Consider the following 17,966-nt stretch of genomic DNA (forward strand, 5'->3'; position numbering starts at 1 on the left):
TTATTTAGATATACATTTTGCTGTTTTAGCTTTTACGTGGAGCAAGTTGATTCTAAAATTTACACAGGAGCAAAATGTTAAAAAATAGGCAAGACAAAACTAAAAAGAACAAAATCGAAAACAATCTACTAGATAAGAAGGCTTATTTTAAAACTGGTGATTAATACAGTATGCTTTGAGTCACAAGTTAGAAGATTTGGAACAGAAGAGGCATCTCAGAAACAGACCTACAAATTCTGCAGATGGAAACTTAGTTTATGACAGACATAGCACTTAGATAAATGGAAAAGGATAAACTTTTTATTAAAGGATGATGCTGGCACTATTGGATATCCCTGACATAAATAAAACTGAGTCTTAATTTTACAAAATGCATAACAATCAATGCCAGATGTATTAAATATCTAAATGTGAACAGCGAAAATGTAAAACCACTGGAAGAAAAAGTACCTGAACATGTCTTCATGACTTTGGAGTACTTAAGAATTTTTTAAGCAAAACATAAAAAGCACAAACTATGAATAAAAGATTAATGAATTTGACTACATCAAAGCTTTTGCTTACTAAAATAAAACACTATTAAGAAATTAAAAAGAGTTTTAAGCTGGGAAAAAATATTTGCAATACTTAGATTAACAGGGCATTAGTATCCAGCTTATAAAGCAAAGTCCACAAATCAGTAACAGAAGAGAAGCATACAATAAAATAGGATAAGACAAAAGCATTTCAAAGAAATAACAACCCATATAGGTAATATAAATATATGAAAAGATGCTCAATTTTGTTTAAAACCAAAATCATGCAAATGTAAACCAGAGTAAGATATTTTGAACTCACTGGTTTGGCAAAATTTAAAATAGCATTTCCATTGTGCTGAAACTGGAACACTTATACATTGCTAGTACTGATTTGAATTTGCCAAACCATCTTGGGTAAAAGCATGGCATTATCTAGTAAAATTAGAGATTTATATATACTCTACTCAATTCCATTCCTATGTAGATTTAACCTTGGAATTACTTTTGCAGAATGCGTTTCAGGAGAGAAATTCATAGCTATTCATAGTTACATGTAATAATATAGGAATGAAAAAATTCTGGAAATATCTCAAATACCTGTCAAAAGGAGAACAAATAAATGTGGTATTATATAATGAAACAGTGTAAAGTCATGAAAATTAATGAATGAAAGCTGCCTGTATTAACATGAATATATCTGAAGAACAAATAATGTTGATTGAAAAGAAACATGAATGTATCTGAAGAACAAATAATGTTGATTGAAAAGAGCAAGCTTGTAGCAGAATATATATAGTGTGATATTATGTATGTAAAGTTCAGGAAAATTAAGCAATATATTATTTGGGGATACAAACTTCAATATACTGAATGTAAAGTGTACTGAAAAGCAACAGAAAGAAAAAATATTAACATAGTAATCACCTTCGGCTGAAATGGGAAGAAGAGGGTTAGAAACTGGACACACACGGGGTAGTCAAGATACTGGTGTTGGTTTTATTTTTTTCCCATGCCTTATGTATAATTTTTGTTGTTGAAACATTTTACTAAAGACATAGTAAATAAGTTATTAGTGTAGTGGGTATTTTGGTGCACTGTCTTGATACCCTCTTCAGGGCCAACACAACCAAACCTCAGCCACTGGGAATATCAGATGACAATATGATAGTTAACAGCGGTGTACCTCAATGGAAATTCCCCCTTGGTATTAGAGAATAACTCCTTAAAATTATACTCCCTACAGTAGGAGAGCCAGCAGTCAATGACTAGTTGACAAGAGGCTTCAAAGGCCCAGGTTTCTTTCTACAATTTGGTACAACTCTGAACAGCCATCCTAACTTAAGGATATATTAAATACAGCATTTACAGCATCAGATGCAACTTCATTTGCAGATCAGCATCTCCCTTTGCCTAATCCTGCCTTGCTCATCAAGTGCAAAATGTCATGTTTGTGCAATTAGTAAAATCATTGTATATTAGCCCCTACATTAATTTAGAATATAAACAGTATTAAGTTTTTCACCTTTGTTTTTGAAAGCTGGATTTTGTTGGATACATAATTCTTGGTTGGCAGTTGCTTTTCCTTTGCAACATTTGTGAATATATAATTATAATATCTCTTTGTTACTTCCATCATTTATGATGAAATATCAGCTGTCAATTGTATTCTTGTTCACCTATATGTGATGTGTCATTTTTCTCTTGCTGCTTTCAAGATTTTCTCTTATCTTTGGTTTTCAGCAGTATGACTGTGATGTGTCTAGGTATGGCTCTTTTTGTATTTACCTTTGGCTTTTGTTGAGCATCTTGGGTCTGTAAGTTAATGTTTTTCATTAAATTGGGGATTATTTCAGGCATTATTCCTTTGAATATTTTTTCTACCTTTTTGTCTTCTTCCTCTCATTCTGGAAGTCCAATTACATGTATTTAACATAAATGAAAACATATGTATATGTTAGACATAAATGCTAGGACATTTAATATTGTCCCATAGATCTCTGAAGTATTTTCACTTTTCTTTAGTCTTTTATCTCTCGATTATTTGAATAGGACAATTTCTATTGATTAATCTTCAAGTTCAGTGATATTTTCCTTGCTCATCTGAAACCTGCTGTTGAGCTCATCCTGTGAAGTTTTTATTTCGTTTTGGTACCTCTCAGCTATAGAATTTCTATTTTTAAAAATGTTTTTCTTTCCTGATTTCATTCCTTCTCTGTTCACTCATTTTTAAGATAGTTGCCTTTAATTACTTGAGCATGTTTTTCTTTAACTCTTTGAACACTTTTTAAAACAGCTTTATTGAACATATTTTTATCTGTTTTCAAGTCATTGTCTGATAAATCCAGCATCTCAGTCTTACAATCCATTTCTACTGACTTTTCTCCATTGAATATAGACAATAATTTCCTGTTTCTTTTCCCGCTTAATAATTTTTGGTTGAAATTAGACATATTAGATAATATGTTGTAGTAACTTCTGGATTCTGTTCTTTTGAGGGTCTTTAACCTTTTCCAAATTTTAATAGATAATTAACTACCTGGATTCAAAAATTGAAATATTTCTCCCCTGTGGTATGCAGCTGCTAATGTTTATACACATGAAGACAAGATTCTAGAAAATTCAATTAAATCAGAAAAATGTCCTGAAAAAATTCCTGATTGATTGGTATTATGCTAACCAAACATCCTTATGATTCTCTGAAATGTTCACTGTGTTGAAAAGTTTACATCCCATCAGCAGAATTTATTAGGTTATTTAAGAAAGGCAAATTTTAAAAGTGGAAATAATTCTATTATTTTTTAATTGTATCACTACCTTTTTGAAAAGCCAGTTTTTTTACTTTTCAGCTTTAAGGTTTATTAAATTTTAATACTGGAAGTAACTGTATGACATTGATGACTTGTGTGCTTTAAATGTCAAAGTCATACTTTGCTAAATAAACTCTCTGTTTTCAGGGAGGACTAAGCACCAGGAGTGAAATGTGTCTCTCATACCTTCTTTATTACCCAAGAATCAATCTTACTCGATGTGCAAGTATTCCAGACATTATGGAACAACTTCAGTTTATTGGTGTTAAGGAGATCTACAGACCAGTCACGTAAGTAGTAAATGTATTTCATGATAGGGTAATGTATTTCAGAGAAAGATGGGCTTTATTGTCATACTGGATCCATTACCGCATTATAGACATTTTTATGCACTCTTTGTTCTATTTGATTACTTTTAACTGGGGAGACCAAGTAACCTTTATGATTACTATGTCCAGAGTCCCCAAGACCACCCCCAGGTTCTGTGATTTGCTAGGAGTACCTACAGGACTCAGCAAATAGTTGTATTGATGGAAAACATTTATTATGGTGAAAGCATACAAAGCAGAAAGAACAAAAGGAAAGGCTACGTGAAGCAAAGTCCAGAGGAAAGCAGGCGCAAGCTTCCAAGAGCCCTCTTCCAGTGGAGTCACACAGAATGCACCAAATTCCACCATCATCAAATTGTGACAATATGTATGGAACGTTGTCCATTGGGGAAGCTCATCACAGATTCAGTGCCCAAAGATTTTGGGGGGAACTAGTCATACAGGTGCGCTCTGCCTACCACTTACTAAAATTCCATACTTCCAGATGGAAAGCGGTGTTCAGCATAAACTGCATTGTTGCACAGTCTAGGCACAATGAGTCACTCTTATCATTAAAGAAAGTTTATGTCCATATAGGAAATCGCCTACTATTTAAGTTTCCAGGCACCTGCAAGCAGGCCTTTCTGAGGTGGGCCTATTATGTTAACTCTCTAGGTACAATTGTACTCTTTAGGTACAATTATAGGAGCTATTTAAGATATAATAAACAAGATTCATATTATCCCTGCCCTCTTGAGATTGTATTCTGGAGTGAGGGAGAGGTAATAAACAAAAAAACAAATATGATATTTTAAATAGTAATAGATGTTATGAAGACAAAACAGTGAAGGAAGTATGTAGCTGTTGTCAATAGGATAAAGAAAGCCTCTCTGGGTTGATGATATCTGAGTGGTGACCTCCATGATAAGGAGTCAGCTATAGAGATATGCAAATACTGCAAAGGAAAGAGCCAGGGTAATGACCCTGTGGTTAGTCTGAAACTATCGTGTTTGTGGAGCAGCAAGAGAGTGCATTTGTCTGGAGAAGAGTGAAGTATGGTAAAGAATAAGTGAAGACACATGAGAACAGGTGGGACCAGATTGTTTAGGACTTTATGGGCAACATAAGGCCTTGGGGCTTTAAGGGAAGCAATTAAAGGATATAAATAAAGTCAGTTTGGCTACTATGTTGAGAAAGGACTCTAAGATGGCTAGACTGGAAGGAATATCAGTCAGGAAACTATTGTGATTGTCTAGTTGAGGGATGAGGGTCACTTGTGCCAAGGTGATGACATAGCTGATGAGACACATTCCATTCTGGTTACCTTTCGAAAGGAGCACCCACAGGCTTGCTGATCAGTGGCATCTCAGGGAGGCAGTGAAGGACAGAGCAGAGTGTGAATGGTGTTAGGGGAACAGGCCTGAGGATGAGATTGAGAATTCTGTTTTGGATATATTAAGATTGATATATCTATTCTTACTGATGTCAGTGAGAGGAATTAGAATGACTGGTGGAAATTTGGGGATGGCTGAATTTGTTTTAATATAAAGAAGAATTTTCTAGTGATCACTGCTTTTCAAAATGAAAGGGACTGATGTAATTACATAATTAGAGAAAATATACACATAGAGGTTTTTTTTGGTTTTGTTTTTGTTTTTTTTGAGATGGAGTTTCACTCTTGTCGCCCAGGCTGGAGTGCAGTGACGCGATCTCAGCTCACGGCAACCTCTACCTCCTGGGTTCAAGTGATTCTCCTGCCTCAGCCTTCTGAGTAGCTGGGATTACAGGTGCTTGTCACCATGCCCAGCTAATATTTTGTAGTTTAGTAGAGACAGGGTTTCGCCATGTTGGGCAGACTGGCCTCGAACTCCTGACCTCAGGTGATCCGCCCGCTTCGGCCTCCCAGACTGCTGGGATTACAGGCCTGAGCCACGGTGCCTGGTCATACATAGAATTTTGAGACATGTATTTAAGGAGAGAGTGAAAAAACATTCAGTGAGGATATGGTAAAATGCAGATGATGAAGGAGAATAGAAATATGATCAAGTTTTTGTGCCTACATATTACAGGATTACAAATTATGAACTGAGACAAACCCTCTTTTTGAATTAAATTTCTCATTCATAGATAGGTTTTACTGAATTTTTATGCAAACAACAAAATAACCACTGGAAGAAATGCTATTAGATATACAAATAACAAAATGCTTATATAAATTGGTTTATAGTTTACTAAGTATTTTCATATACATGATTTTATTTAATTCATTTTTACACAATTCCAGCAGGTAGAGCAAGACATGCAATCCCAGCTTTATAGGGGAGGAAATAGAAACGAAGAGATTAAGAAATTATTCGGCCGGGCGCGGTGGCTCAAGCCTGTAATCCCAGCACTTTGGGAGGCCGACACGGGCGGATCACGAGGTCAGGAGATCGAGACCATCCTGGCTAACATGGTGAAACCCCGTCTCTACTAAAAATACAAAAACTAGCCGAGCGAGGTGGCGGGCGCCTGTAGTCCCAGCTACTCGGGAGGCTGAGGCAGGAGAATGGCGTAAACCCGGAGGCGGAGCTTGCAGTGAGCTGATATCTGGCCACTACACTCCAGTCCGGGCGACAGAGCCAGACTCCGCCTCAAAAAAAAAAAAAAAAAAGAAAGTATTCAACATTATAGAGTACATCATAAAAGGGAGAGTGGGGTTTGTATGTAGTCTCTGACCTCTTTCTCTCCATACAACATGAACATATAGGCCAATGTATAAATATACATAAATATATAACAAATAAATAATTACACATGTAAACAAATTAAAACAACAAAAATCCAAGCATCACATAAAATATCATTTTAAAAACACTAGGATGTAATCTTGGTTTTCAAATATTGATGTTATATTGTTCCTTACTTAGCCTTGAGTAGTCTTTTTCCCATTTAGACTGTGTTTTACGGCCGGGCGCGGTGGCTCAAGCCTGTAATCCCAGCACTTTGGGAGGCCGAGACGGGCGGATCACGAGGTCAGGAGATCGAGACCATCCTGGCTAACATGGTGAAACCCCGTCTCTACTAAAAAAATACAAAAAAAAAAAACTAGCCGGGCGACATGGCGGGCGCCTGTAGTCCCAGCTGCTTGGGAGGCTGAGGCAGGAGAATGGCATAAACCCAGGAGGCGGAGCTTGCAGTGAGCTGAGACCCGGCCACTGCACTCCAGCCTGGGCGGCAGAGCGAGACTCCGTCTCAAAAAAAAAAAAAAAAAAGAATGTGTTTTACATATTGAATGGAAATTTTCTAATTGATGGTTAATTTGAGAGAATGTTAAAAAAAAAGGATATTAAAAGCTGTATGTTTGCAAGATGATTGAAATGCATTCTATGGCAATTTTTTTTTTTTTAAGTTTAAATGGTATGAAGCCTCTAAAAATGCTCAGCTGCTGTTCTGCTGTTTCCCAATGAGCTCTGCCAGTGTCCATAACTTTGGTCTCCCTCAGGAAATACTCAAGTTGGGTTTTCATCATTTGGAAAGACAGGAAGAATCGCTTTACAGAATAAGGCTAGTTTTGAGATGTCATTCTCCAGTGCCAAAAAACAAAAGGACAAAACCCATTTAACTTCATGGTTAAATTTATTCCTCAAAATTATGAGCAAAAAAGAGCCTCTATTTAAAAATACATGTTTTGACTTTAGATTAGACATTCAAATCTAGTTCATCACCAAGTGACATAAATGATAGTGAAGGCCAAACTAACAAGGTGCTGGCTCAAAAATCAGAATGAAAAATGGCTTAGGTGCTTTTTTTTTTCTGTTTTGCTTAAAAGAATATTACCAATTGGTATTCAGCATACAGTACTAAAAAGGAATATCATATAACAAATGAACAAAAATCTTCTATTCTGTGCTTTTCATATAATGATTAATCAGGTTCTATAATTTATTTTAAACATTCTATAGCAATCCTAGGAAGGATTGATAGAAAACGTGAGACAACTACGTCTTGTCTCCATTTTATTGTCTGTTCTCGGGGGTGCTATTTCTGTCTGCCTCCTACAGATCTGGCAAGTCTTAGGGAAAAACAAAAAACTCACAAAGATCAAATAACAAAATAGATAATGAGTTTAGATAAATTGTGTATTCCCTGTCGTGCCATAAATCAAGACTGAATATGCAGGTCTGGTAAGATATAAGTAATGGAAAGTTCCTGTGTTATTGGTTCTGTTCCTAAAAAAGCATCAATAGCTGTTTCTCTTCCTCTGTGCAGGAAAAATCACTTTATGTTTTTACTATTTAAAACTCACACATGCTTATTATAAAGAGTTCAGGTAATGCAGAACAAGTTGTTACAAAGAAGGCAAAAGCAACCACCTCAAATTCTACTCAAAATAAACATTGCTAACATGTTGATTGAATGTTATGCCAAACATCTTAATATGTGTATATTTATATAAAATGAATTGATTAAATACTGTTATAAGATTATAATTTGTGCAGTATTTTTAAAAAACCATTGAATTTTAATTTTGTTTTAACTTATAAGAAAGAAACTAAAGTAAAACTGAACATTTGCTGAAGTTCAAATAAATGTTGTTGGTGTTGTTTTAACCACAAGAAATAATATTTTATAAAGAGGATCACAAATGTTGACAAAATACGTTTTGTCAAGTTGTTAGATTCACTATATGTTTCAATTTTAGGTCATGAAAGGTGAAGATGTTTATACTTTCACATTTTTCCCACTTCTGCTTTCTATACCACCAAATATTTATTATTTATATTATAATTATTGTATTGTCAATATTTTTAGTGTTTACACTTAATTATGAAACTGTAATTCCCAGAATATTTAACATGACTTGTATGTATAAATCGATTCAATGATAACCCTAATTTTTATGATTTCTACATTAATGAGTTTTTAAATTTGAGTCATTAGAATTTTATCTTCAAGTTATTTAATCAGTAAGGGCTTCTGAGTGCCTTATGCCTCAAGTTCTTTCACATTTGGGAATTTCTACACTTCTATTTGGACAGCAGTTTGTCTGGATATAATATTTTGGGGTCATATTTCTTTCCCTTGGGAGATCTCTCTGGACCAGTGGAATATTTTTTCCTTTACCTGTAGGATTCATAAGTTAAATTGAATACACTTTAGTGTCGAGCATCTGAATTAAATTTTCCTGGAACACGAAGTGTTCTTATTTATTTATTTATTTATTTATCTATTTATTTATTCTAAAAATAAATAAACAAAAAACGGAATACATGTGCAGAATGTGCAGTTTTGTTACATAGGAATACGAGTGCCATGGTGGTTTGCTGCACCTATTGACCCATCCTCTAAATTCCCTCCCCTCACCCCCATCCCCCAACAGGCCCCAGTGTATGTTGTTCCTCTGTCTGTGTCCATGTGTTCTCAACTCCCACTTAAGAGTGAGAATATGTGGTGTTTGGTTTTCTGTTCCTTTGTCAGTTTGCTGAGGACATTGGTTTCCATCTTCATCCATGTCCCTTCAAAGGACATGATCTCATTCCTTTTTGTGGCAGCATAGTATTCCATAGTGTACATGTACCACATTGTCTATGTCCAGTCTATTATTGATGGGCATTTGGGTTGGTTCCATGGCTTTGCTATTCTAAATAGTGTTGAAATAAACATACAAGTGCATGTGTCTTTATAGTAGAATGATTTATATTCTTTTGGGTATATACCAAGAATGGGATGTTGCTGGGTCAAATGGTATTTCTGGTTCTAGATCCTTGAAGAATTGTCATACTGTCTTCCACAGTGGTGGAAATAATTTACATTCCCACCAACAGTGTAAAAGTGTTCCTATTTCTCCACAGACTCACCAGCATCTGTTGTTTCCTGACTTTTTAATAAATGCCATTCTGACTGGAATGCGATGGTATCTCATTGTGGTTTTGATTTGCATTTCTCTGATGATTAGTGACGCTGAGTTTTTTTCATGTTTTTTGGCCACATAAATGTCTTCTTTTGAGAAGTGTCTGTTCATATCCTTTGCTGACTTCTCGGTGGGATTTTTTTTCTTGTAAATTTGTTTAAGTTTCCTGTAAGTTCTGGATATTAGACCTTTGTTGAATGGGTAGATTGCAAAAATTTTCTCCTATTCTATGGGTTGTCTCTTTGCTCTGATGATAGTTTCTTTTGCTGTGCAGAAGCTCTTTAGTTGAATTAGATCCCATTTGTCAATTTTGGCTTTTGTTGCAATTGCTTTTGGCATTTTTGTCATGAAGTCTTTGCCCATGTCTGTGTCCTGAATGGTATTGCCTAGGTTTTCTTCTAGGGTTTCTATGGTCTGCAGTTTTACACTTAAGTCTTTAAACCATCTTGAGTTAATTTTTGTATAAAATGTAAGGAAGGAGTTTAGTTTCAGTTTTCAGCATATGTCTAAGCAGCTTTCCTAGCACCATTTAGTGAATAGGAGATCCTTCCCCCTTGCTTGTTTTTGTCAAGTTTGTTAATGGTTGTAGATGTTTGGTGTTATTTCTGAGGTTCCTATTCTGCTCCATTGGTCTGTATATCTGTTTTTGCACCAGTACCATGCTGTTTTGGTTACTGTAGCCTTGTAGTATAGTTTGAAGTCAGGTAATGTGATGCCTCCAGCTTTGTTCTTTTTGCTTAGGATTGTCTTAGCTATACAGGGTCTTCTTTGATTCCATAGACATTTAAAATAGTTGCTGCTAATTCTGTGAAGAATATCAGTGGTAGTTTGATGGGAATAGCATTGAATCTATAAATTATGTTGGGCAGTATGACCATTTTCTTGATATTGATTCTTCCTATCCATGAAAATGGACTGATTTTCCATTTATTTTTGTCCTCTTTTATTTCCTTGAGCAGTGGTTTGTAGTTCTCCTTAAAGAGGTCCTTCGCATCCCTTGTTAGCTGTATTCCTAGGTATTTTATTCTCTTTGTAGCAATTGTGAATGGAAGTTCATTCATGATTTGATTCTCTGCTTTGTTGTTGTTGTAAAGGAATACTTGTGATTTTTGCACATTGATTTTGTATCCTGAGACTTTGCTGAAGTTGCTTATCAATTTAAGAAGTCTTGGGGCTAAGATGATGGGGTTTTCTAAATATGAAATTATGTCATCTGCAAACAGAGATAATTTGACTTCTTCCCTTCCTATTCAAATATCCTTTGTTTCTTTCTATTTTCTGATTGCCCTGGCCAAAATATCCAATACTCTGTTGAATAGGAGTGGTGAGAGAGGGCATGCTTGTCTTGTACCAGTTTTCAAAGGGAGTACTTCCAGCTTTTGCCCATTCACTATGGTATTGGCTGTGGCATTGACATAAATAGCTCCTATTATTTTGAGATATTTCCATCAATACCTTGTTTACTGAGAGTTTTCAACATGAAGGGATGTTGAATTTTATCAAAGACCTTTTGTGCATCTATTGAGATGTGGTTTTTGACTTTGATTCTGTTTATGTGATGGATTATGTTTATTGATTTGCATGGGTTTAACCTGCTTTGTATCCCAGGGATGAAGCTGACTTGACTGTGGTGGATAAGTTTTTTGATGTGCTGCTGGATTTGGTTTGCCAGTATTTTATTGAGGATTTTCACATTGATATTCATAAGGAATATTGTCATGAAGTTTTCTTTTTTGTTGCATCTCTTCCCAGTTTTGGTATCAAGAAGATGCTGGCTTCATAAAATGAGTTAGGGAGGAGTCCCTCTTTTTCAATTGTTTGGAATAGTTTCAGAAGGAATGGTAACAGTTCCTCTCTGTATTTCTGGTAGAATTCAGCTGTGAATCCATCTGGTCATGGGATTTTTTTGGTTAGTAGGCTATCAGTTACTGCCTCAATTTCAGAACTTGTTATTGGTCTATTCAGGGATTCAACTTCTTCCTGGTTTAGTCTTGGGAAGGTGTATGTGTCCAGGAACTTACCCATTTATTCTAGATGTTCTAGTTTTTTTGCATAGAGGTGTTTATATTCTCTGATGGTAGTTTGTATTTCTGTGGGGTCAGTGGTGACATCCTCTTCATCATTTTTATTGTGTCTATTTGATTCTTCTCTCTTTTCTTCTTCATTATCTAGCTAGCGGTCTATCTATTTTGTTATTTTTTTTTCCATAAAACCACTTCCTGGATTCATTGATTTTTTTGGAGAGTTTTTCTTGTCTCTATTTCCACCAGTTCTTTTCTGATTTTAGTTATTTCTTGTCTTCTGCTAGCTTTTGGATTAGTTTTCTCTTGCCTCTCTATCTCTTTTAACTGTGATGTTAAGGTGTTGATTTGAGATCTTTCTAGCTTTCTGATGTGGGCATTTAGTGCTATAAATTTCCCTCTTAACACTGCTTTAGCTGTGTCCCAGAAATTCTGGTATGTTGTCTCTTTGTTCTCATTGGTTTCAAAGAACTTCTTGATTTCTGTCTTAATTTCATTATTTACCCAGGAGTCATTCAGGACCAGGTTGTTCGATTTCCATTAATTGTATGGTTTTGAATGAGTTTCTTAATCCTGAGTTCTAATTTGATTGCACTATGATCTGAGAGATTGTTTAATGATTTCAGTTCTTTTGCATTTGTTGAAAAGTGTTTTACTTCCAATTATGTGGTCGATTTTAGAATAAGTGCCATGTGGCACTGAGAAGGTGTATATTCTGTTGATTTGAGGTAGACAGTTCAGTAGACGTCTACTAGATCCACTTGACCCGGCGCCGATTTCAAGTCCTGAATATCCTTGTTAATTTTCTGTCTTGTTGTTCTGTCTAATACTGACACTGGGATGTTAAAGTCTCCCATTATTGTTGTGTGGGAGTCTAAGTCTCTTTGTAGGTCTCTAAGAACTTGTTTTATGAATCTGTGTGCTCCTGTATTGCGTGCATATATATTTAGAATAGTTAACTCTTCTTGTTGAATTGTTCCCCTTACCATTATGTAATGCCCTTCTTTGTCTTTTTTGATCTTTGTTGGTCTAAAGTCTATTTTGTTAGCGACTAGGATTGCAACCTCTGCTTTTTCTTTTCTTTCAATTTGCTTGGTAAATTTTCTTCCATCCCTTTATTTTGAGCCTATGTGTGTCTTTGCATGTGAGATACATCTCCTGAATACAGCACGCTAATAAAGGGTCTTGACTCTATCCAATTTGCCAATCAGTGTCTTTTAATTGGGGCCTTTAGCCCATTTACATTTAAGGTTAGTATTGTTATGTGTGAATTTGATCCTGTCATCATGCTGCCATTTGGTGATTCCACACACTAGTTGATGCAGTTTCTTCATAGTGTTATTGGTCTTTACAATTTGGTATGTTTTCGCTGCAGCTGGTACCAGTTTTTCCTTTCCATATTTAGTGCTTCTTTCAGGAGCTTTTCCAGGGCAGGCCTGGTGGTGTCAAAATCCCTCAGCATTTGTTTATCTAAAAAAGATTTTATTTCTTCTTCACTTATGAAGCTTAGTTTGGCTGGATATGAAATTCTTAGTTGAAAATTCTTTAAGAATGTTGAATATTGGCCCCCAATCTCTTCTGGCTTTAGAGTTTCTGCTGAGGGGTCCACTGTTAGTCAGATGGGCTTCCCTTTGTAGGTGACCTGGCCTTTCTCTCTGGCTGCCCTTAACAGTTTGTCCTACATTTTGACCTTGGAGAATCTGATGATTATGTGTCTTGGGATTGATCTTCTCGTGGAGTATCTTAATGGTGTTCTCTGTATTTCCTGATTTGCATGTTGACCTGTCTTTTAGGTTGGGGAAGTTCTCCTGGATAATATCCCAAAGCATGTTTTCCAGCTTGTTTCCATTTTCCCCATCTCCTTCTGGAACTCCAATGAGTCATAGGTTAGGTCTTTTTATAAAGTCCTATATTTCTTGGATGCTTTGTTCATTCCTTTTCATTCTTTTTTCTCTAGTCTTGTCTGCATGCCTTATTTCAGCAAGGTGGTCTTCAAACTCTGATATCTTTTCTTCTGCTTGGTTGATTTGGCTGTTGACACTTGTGTATGCTTCACGAAATTCTTGTGCTGTGTTTTTCAACTTCATCAGGTCATTTATGTTCCTCTCTAAACTGATTATTCTTGTTAGCAGTTCCTCAGCCTTTTATTAAGGTTCTTAGCTTCTTTGCATTGGGTTAGAACATACTCCTTTAGTTCAGCATAGTTTGTATTACTCATCTTCTGAAGCCTACTTCTGTCAGTTCATCCATCTGATCCTCCATCCATTTCTGCGCCCTTGATGGAGAGATGTTGCAATCATTTAGAGGAGGAGAGGCACTCTGGCCTTTTGGATTTTCAGCATTTTTTCATTGAATCTTTCTCATCTTCATGAGTTTGTCTAGTTTCGGTCTTCGAGGTTGCTGACCCTTGGATGGGATTTTTGTGGGTGCTTTTTTTGTTGTCGTTGATGCTGCTGTTGTTGCTTCCTGCTTGTTTTTCTTTCAACAGTCAGGTCCCTCTTCTATAGGGCTGCTGCAGTTTGCTGGGGGTTCACTTCAGGCCCTATTCATCTGATTTACTCCCACACTTGGAGATGTCATTCAAGGAGGCTGGAGAACAGCAAAGATGAGTGCCTGCTCCTTCTTCTGGGACCTCTGACCTTAAGGAGCACCAACCTGATGCCAGTAGGATTACCCCTATACAAGGTGTCTGACAACCCCTGTTGGAGGTTCTCACCCATTTGGGTGGCACAGGGAACAGGACTCATTTAACAAAGCACTTTGTCCCTGGGTGGAGAGGGTGTGCCTTGCTGGGAGAAAACCCACTCATCTGGGCTGCCCGGATTCCTCAGAACTACCAGGAGGAAAGGCTAAGTCTGCTGGTCCACAGGGACTGCGGCCACCCCTCCTGCTAGGGGCTCAGGGCTAGGGAGATCCAGCTTCTGTCCCTGAGCCTCCAGTTGGAGTCATTGGAGTTCCTCCAGGGAAGCCCCACCCAGTGAGGAAGGATGGGTCAGGGTCAAGCCTGAAGAGGCATTCTGGCGGAAGACTGTCACAGAGTATGTGGGGCTGTGGGTGACAAGTCTTGTGACCAAGCCATCCAGCCTCTCTGGCTCCAGCGGGGGAAAAGTACAGCCTGGAGCTGTAGAGATGGATGTCACCCTTCCTCCACCCAGAGAGCTTAGTATGTTAGGCAGTTGCGAGTCCCAGCGCTGGCTGCTGCTCCTCTCCCAAGGAGCTCAAACAGCTTAGACAGCAGGCAACTGTGGTGCTGGTCGACCCTGCCCTCGGGAGTTCGGTAGGCTTAAGCAGATTCCAGATGAGAGACTGTTGGCTAAGTTTATGTTTACTCTATAGACTCTCAAAATGTTCTTAAAATGATTTATTTTTCATTCTTACCAGTAATGTGTAAGAACTCCTGTTACTCAATATTCTTGGCAGTATTTTGTATTTTCAGTATTTTGCATTTTATCCATTTTAATGTGTATTGGTGGTGTTTTCTTACGGCTTTATTTTCCATTTTCCTTGTGACTAATGATATTGAGCCTCTTTTACATGTTTATTGGTTATTGTAAAGCAGGTTCACTGTGCAGGTTGTCTGAGTCCAGTAAGAAAGGTCGTACTTATGCACAACAAGTTACATTAAATGGGTTTATTGCTTACACATAGTCCGCGAAAACAACAGAATCCTAGAATTTATTGTAAGCCAGTTCTCCAAGGCTCAGAAAATCTGCCTGGAATAGATGGAAACTTTACTGTACATGTCCCCGTTGCATTGCAGCTTGAAAAGCAGCCCATCCTTGGTTTTATATCCCAGGGCAATGTGAGATTCAAAGCTAAAGCATTGAAGTAATTCAACTAACAATTGAAACACTCTGCTTCCAGGGGAGTCTCTTAGTCACCTTGGGGTGTGATAACAAAATAACTTAGACTCGGTAATTTATCAATTGACGGGGTAATTTATAAACTGGGTAATTTATAAACTATAGAAATTCTTGCTTATTGTTGTGGAGATGGGGAAGTCCAAAATCAAGGCACCAGCAGTTTCAGTGTCTTCTGAGGGCTTGCTCTCCACTCCAAGATGGCATCTTCTTGCTGTATTCTCACAGGTAGAAGGTACAATTGGAAGGTTCCCTCAAGCCTCTTTTGTAAGGGTACTAATTCCATTCATGAGCATGGAACCCTCTTGACCTGATCACCTCCTCAAGGCCCCACCTCTTAATACACTGCAGTGGAGATGAGATTTCAACATGAGTTTTGGAAGGACATGAACATTCATACCCTATTGGGGGTACTGGAACAGAACCTGGGCTATTCCAGTCAGTCCCTTTCTATTTCAAGATTTTGCATGTCCAGCACATTCTATAGTTATTCTTGAAAACTACAGACAAAAATGAGAATGGATTGGATTGGTCCAGGGCCACCCAGAGAATTGTCCTAAAGTTTTATATATATTTACACACACATATATATGTGTATATATGTATATATGTGTGTGTGTATAAACGTGTGTGTGTGTGTGTATGCAGTCAGCTCTCTGCTTTCTCAGATGCAGAACATGGATTCTGCATCCATGGATTCAACCAACTTCAGATAAAACAAAGTTTGAAAAAATTCCATCTACATTGAACATGTACAGAATATTTTTATTGTCATCATTCCTTAACAATACAGCATAATAACCACCTACATAGCATTTACATTGTGTTAGGTATTATAAGTAACCCAGAGATAATTTAAAATAGATAGGAGCATGTGCATAGGTTATATGTAACTACTACACCATTTTATATAATGTCTTGAATATCACAGATTTTGCTATCCTCAGTCCCCCATGGATACCAAGGGACAACTGTGTATTTCTTCTTAATTGTTTATTAGAATTTTTGTTCATTGTTAATTTAGTTGCTTGTTTTATTATTGAGTTGTAAGAGTTCTTTATACTTTGGATGTAAGTTCTCTGTTGGATGCATGTTTACAGACCATTTCTCCCAGTCTGTGGTTTGACTTTCATTTTATAGCTGTATTTATTGCAGTTTGTTTCATCATTTTTTGGTTTGCTTTGTACTTTTCATATCCTGCTTAAAAAATCTTTGCCTACTCAAGGGAAGACTTTCTCTTGTTTTTCCCCCTGAAAAGTTCATAGTTTTAGCTTTTACATGTAGGTGGATCCATTTTGAACACATTTTTGTGTGTAGTGTGAGGTAAATCCAACGTTCATTGTTTTTCATATAGATATCAAGTTGTGCAAGAACCATTTGATGAAAGAAAGCTACCTTTTTACTATTGAATTACTTTGGAATATTAGCTGGAAAATCATTTGTCCATAAATTGGTTCTTTCTGCATTTTCTATTCTGTTTTGTTGCTCTATATGTTTAGTCTTACTCTAAAACCAAATTTAATTATTATCATTTTATAGGAAGTCTTAAATGTAGGTCTCCAAAACTTTGTCATTTTTTCACAAAATTATTTTGATAGCCTGGGTTTATTCTATTTTCATACACATATTTAAATCAACTTGTCAATTTTAGTTTTAAAAAAGGACCTGCTGGTATTTGATTGGGATTATACTGAATTTCTAGAGAATTTGAGAGAATCGATATCTTAACAATATTGAGTCTTCTAATCTATGAACGTGGTATGCCTCTTCACTTATTTACTGTTCTTTCATTTCTCTAAGCACTTTTCTGTGGTTTTTAATATAGAAGTTTTGCACATGTTTTGTTAATGTGTGTTTTTTTTTTTAAGTTTTAGTTATCCTTGTCTGCTCATTCTTTAATCTCTGTCATTTCAAGATCTTGGAGTATTGACTGACTTTTTCTTCTGGTTTAGATTCACATTTATATAATTGTTGATGCGTTTAATAATTTTTGACTAGACATAGACAACAGGGCAGTATGCACGTTGTGTTAATTAGTACTAGGTTGTTTTTATTTCTTTAAAGAGCCTTGCTAGTGTGAGTCTAGAATAGATGTTTACTCCGTGTAGTCAACAGAGACATTCCACTCTGGCTAGTTTGAGCTCAAATGTCTGCTAACTCTATACAGGCTCTGGGAATTGTTTAGGTTACAATCTTCTAGTTGTTCATTGCCCAGTCTTGTGGATTTTACCCTAAATATAGTTGACTTATTGCTTAGTTACTGATTCAGAGGATCCTTATACAGATTTTTCCTCTGCAATAGTCTACCTTGAATACATAAGCTTCTTCAGACTTCCTTAACTCTAGTTTTCATCTCCTTAACTTATTGAGATTGCCATTTTCTGTTTCAAAATCGCCTTTCCTGCATTCTATTCCAGAGAATGCTTCTAGGCAGAAAGCTGGGATGAACATAATATTCAAACACCTTATTTGTTTCCTTCCTTTGGGGGATCATAGTTCTATGCTATTTTCCAATGTCCAAACCAGCTGTTTCATATGGTCTGTTGAATTTTGAGTTTT

At 36.5% G+C, this 17,966-nt stretch overlaps 1 protein-coding gene across 1 annotated transcript in view; it reads left to right on the forward strand.

Moving 5' to 3' along the window:
• Positions 1-17,966, forward strand: part of MOXD1 (monooxygenase DBH like 1) — a 107,277-nt gene that overhangs the window by 83,615 nt on the left and 5,696 nt on the right. The window contains exon 10 of the mRNA XM_033235438.1: positions 3,473-3,615. Coding sequence (XP_033091329.1) covers positions 3,473-3,615 — 143 coding nt within the window. The remainder of the gene's footprint in view (positions 1-3,472; positions 3,616-17,966) is intronic.

The sequence above is a fragment of the Trachypithecus francoisi genome, unplaced genomic scaffold (assembly GCF_009764315.1).
Source record: "Trachypithecus francoisi isolate TF-2019V2 unplaced genomic scaffold, Tfra_2.0 Lachesis_group15, whole genome shotgun sequence".
Classification (NCBI taxonomy): domain Eukaryota; kingdom Metazoa; phylum Chordata; class Mammalia; order Primates; family Cercopithecidae; genus Trachypithecus; species Trachypithecus francoisi.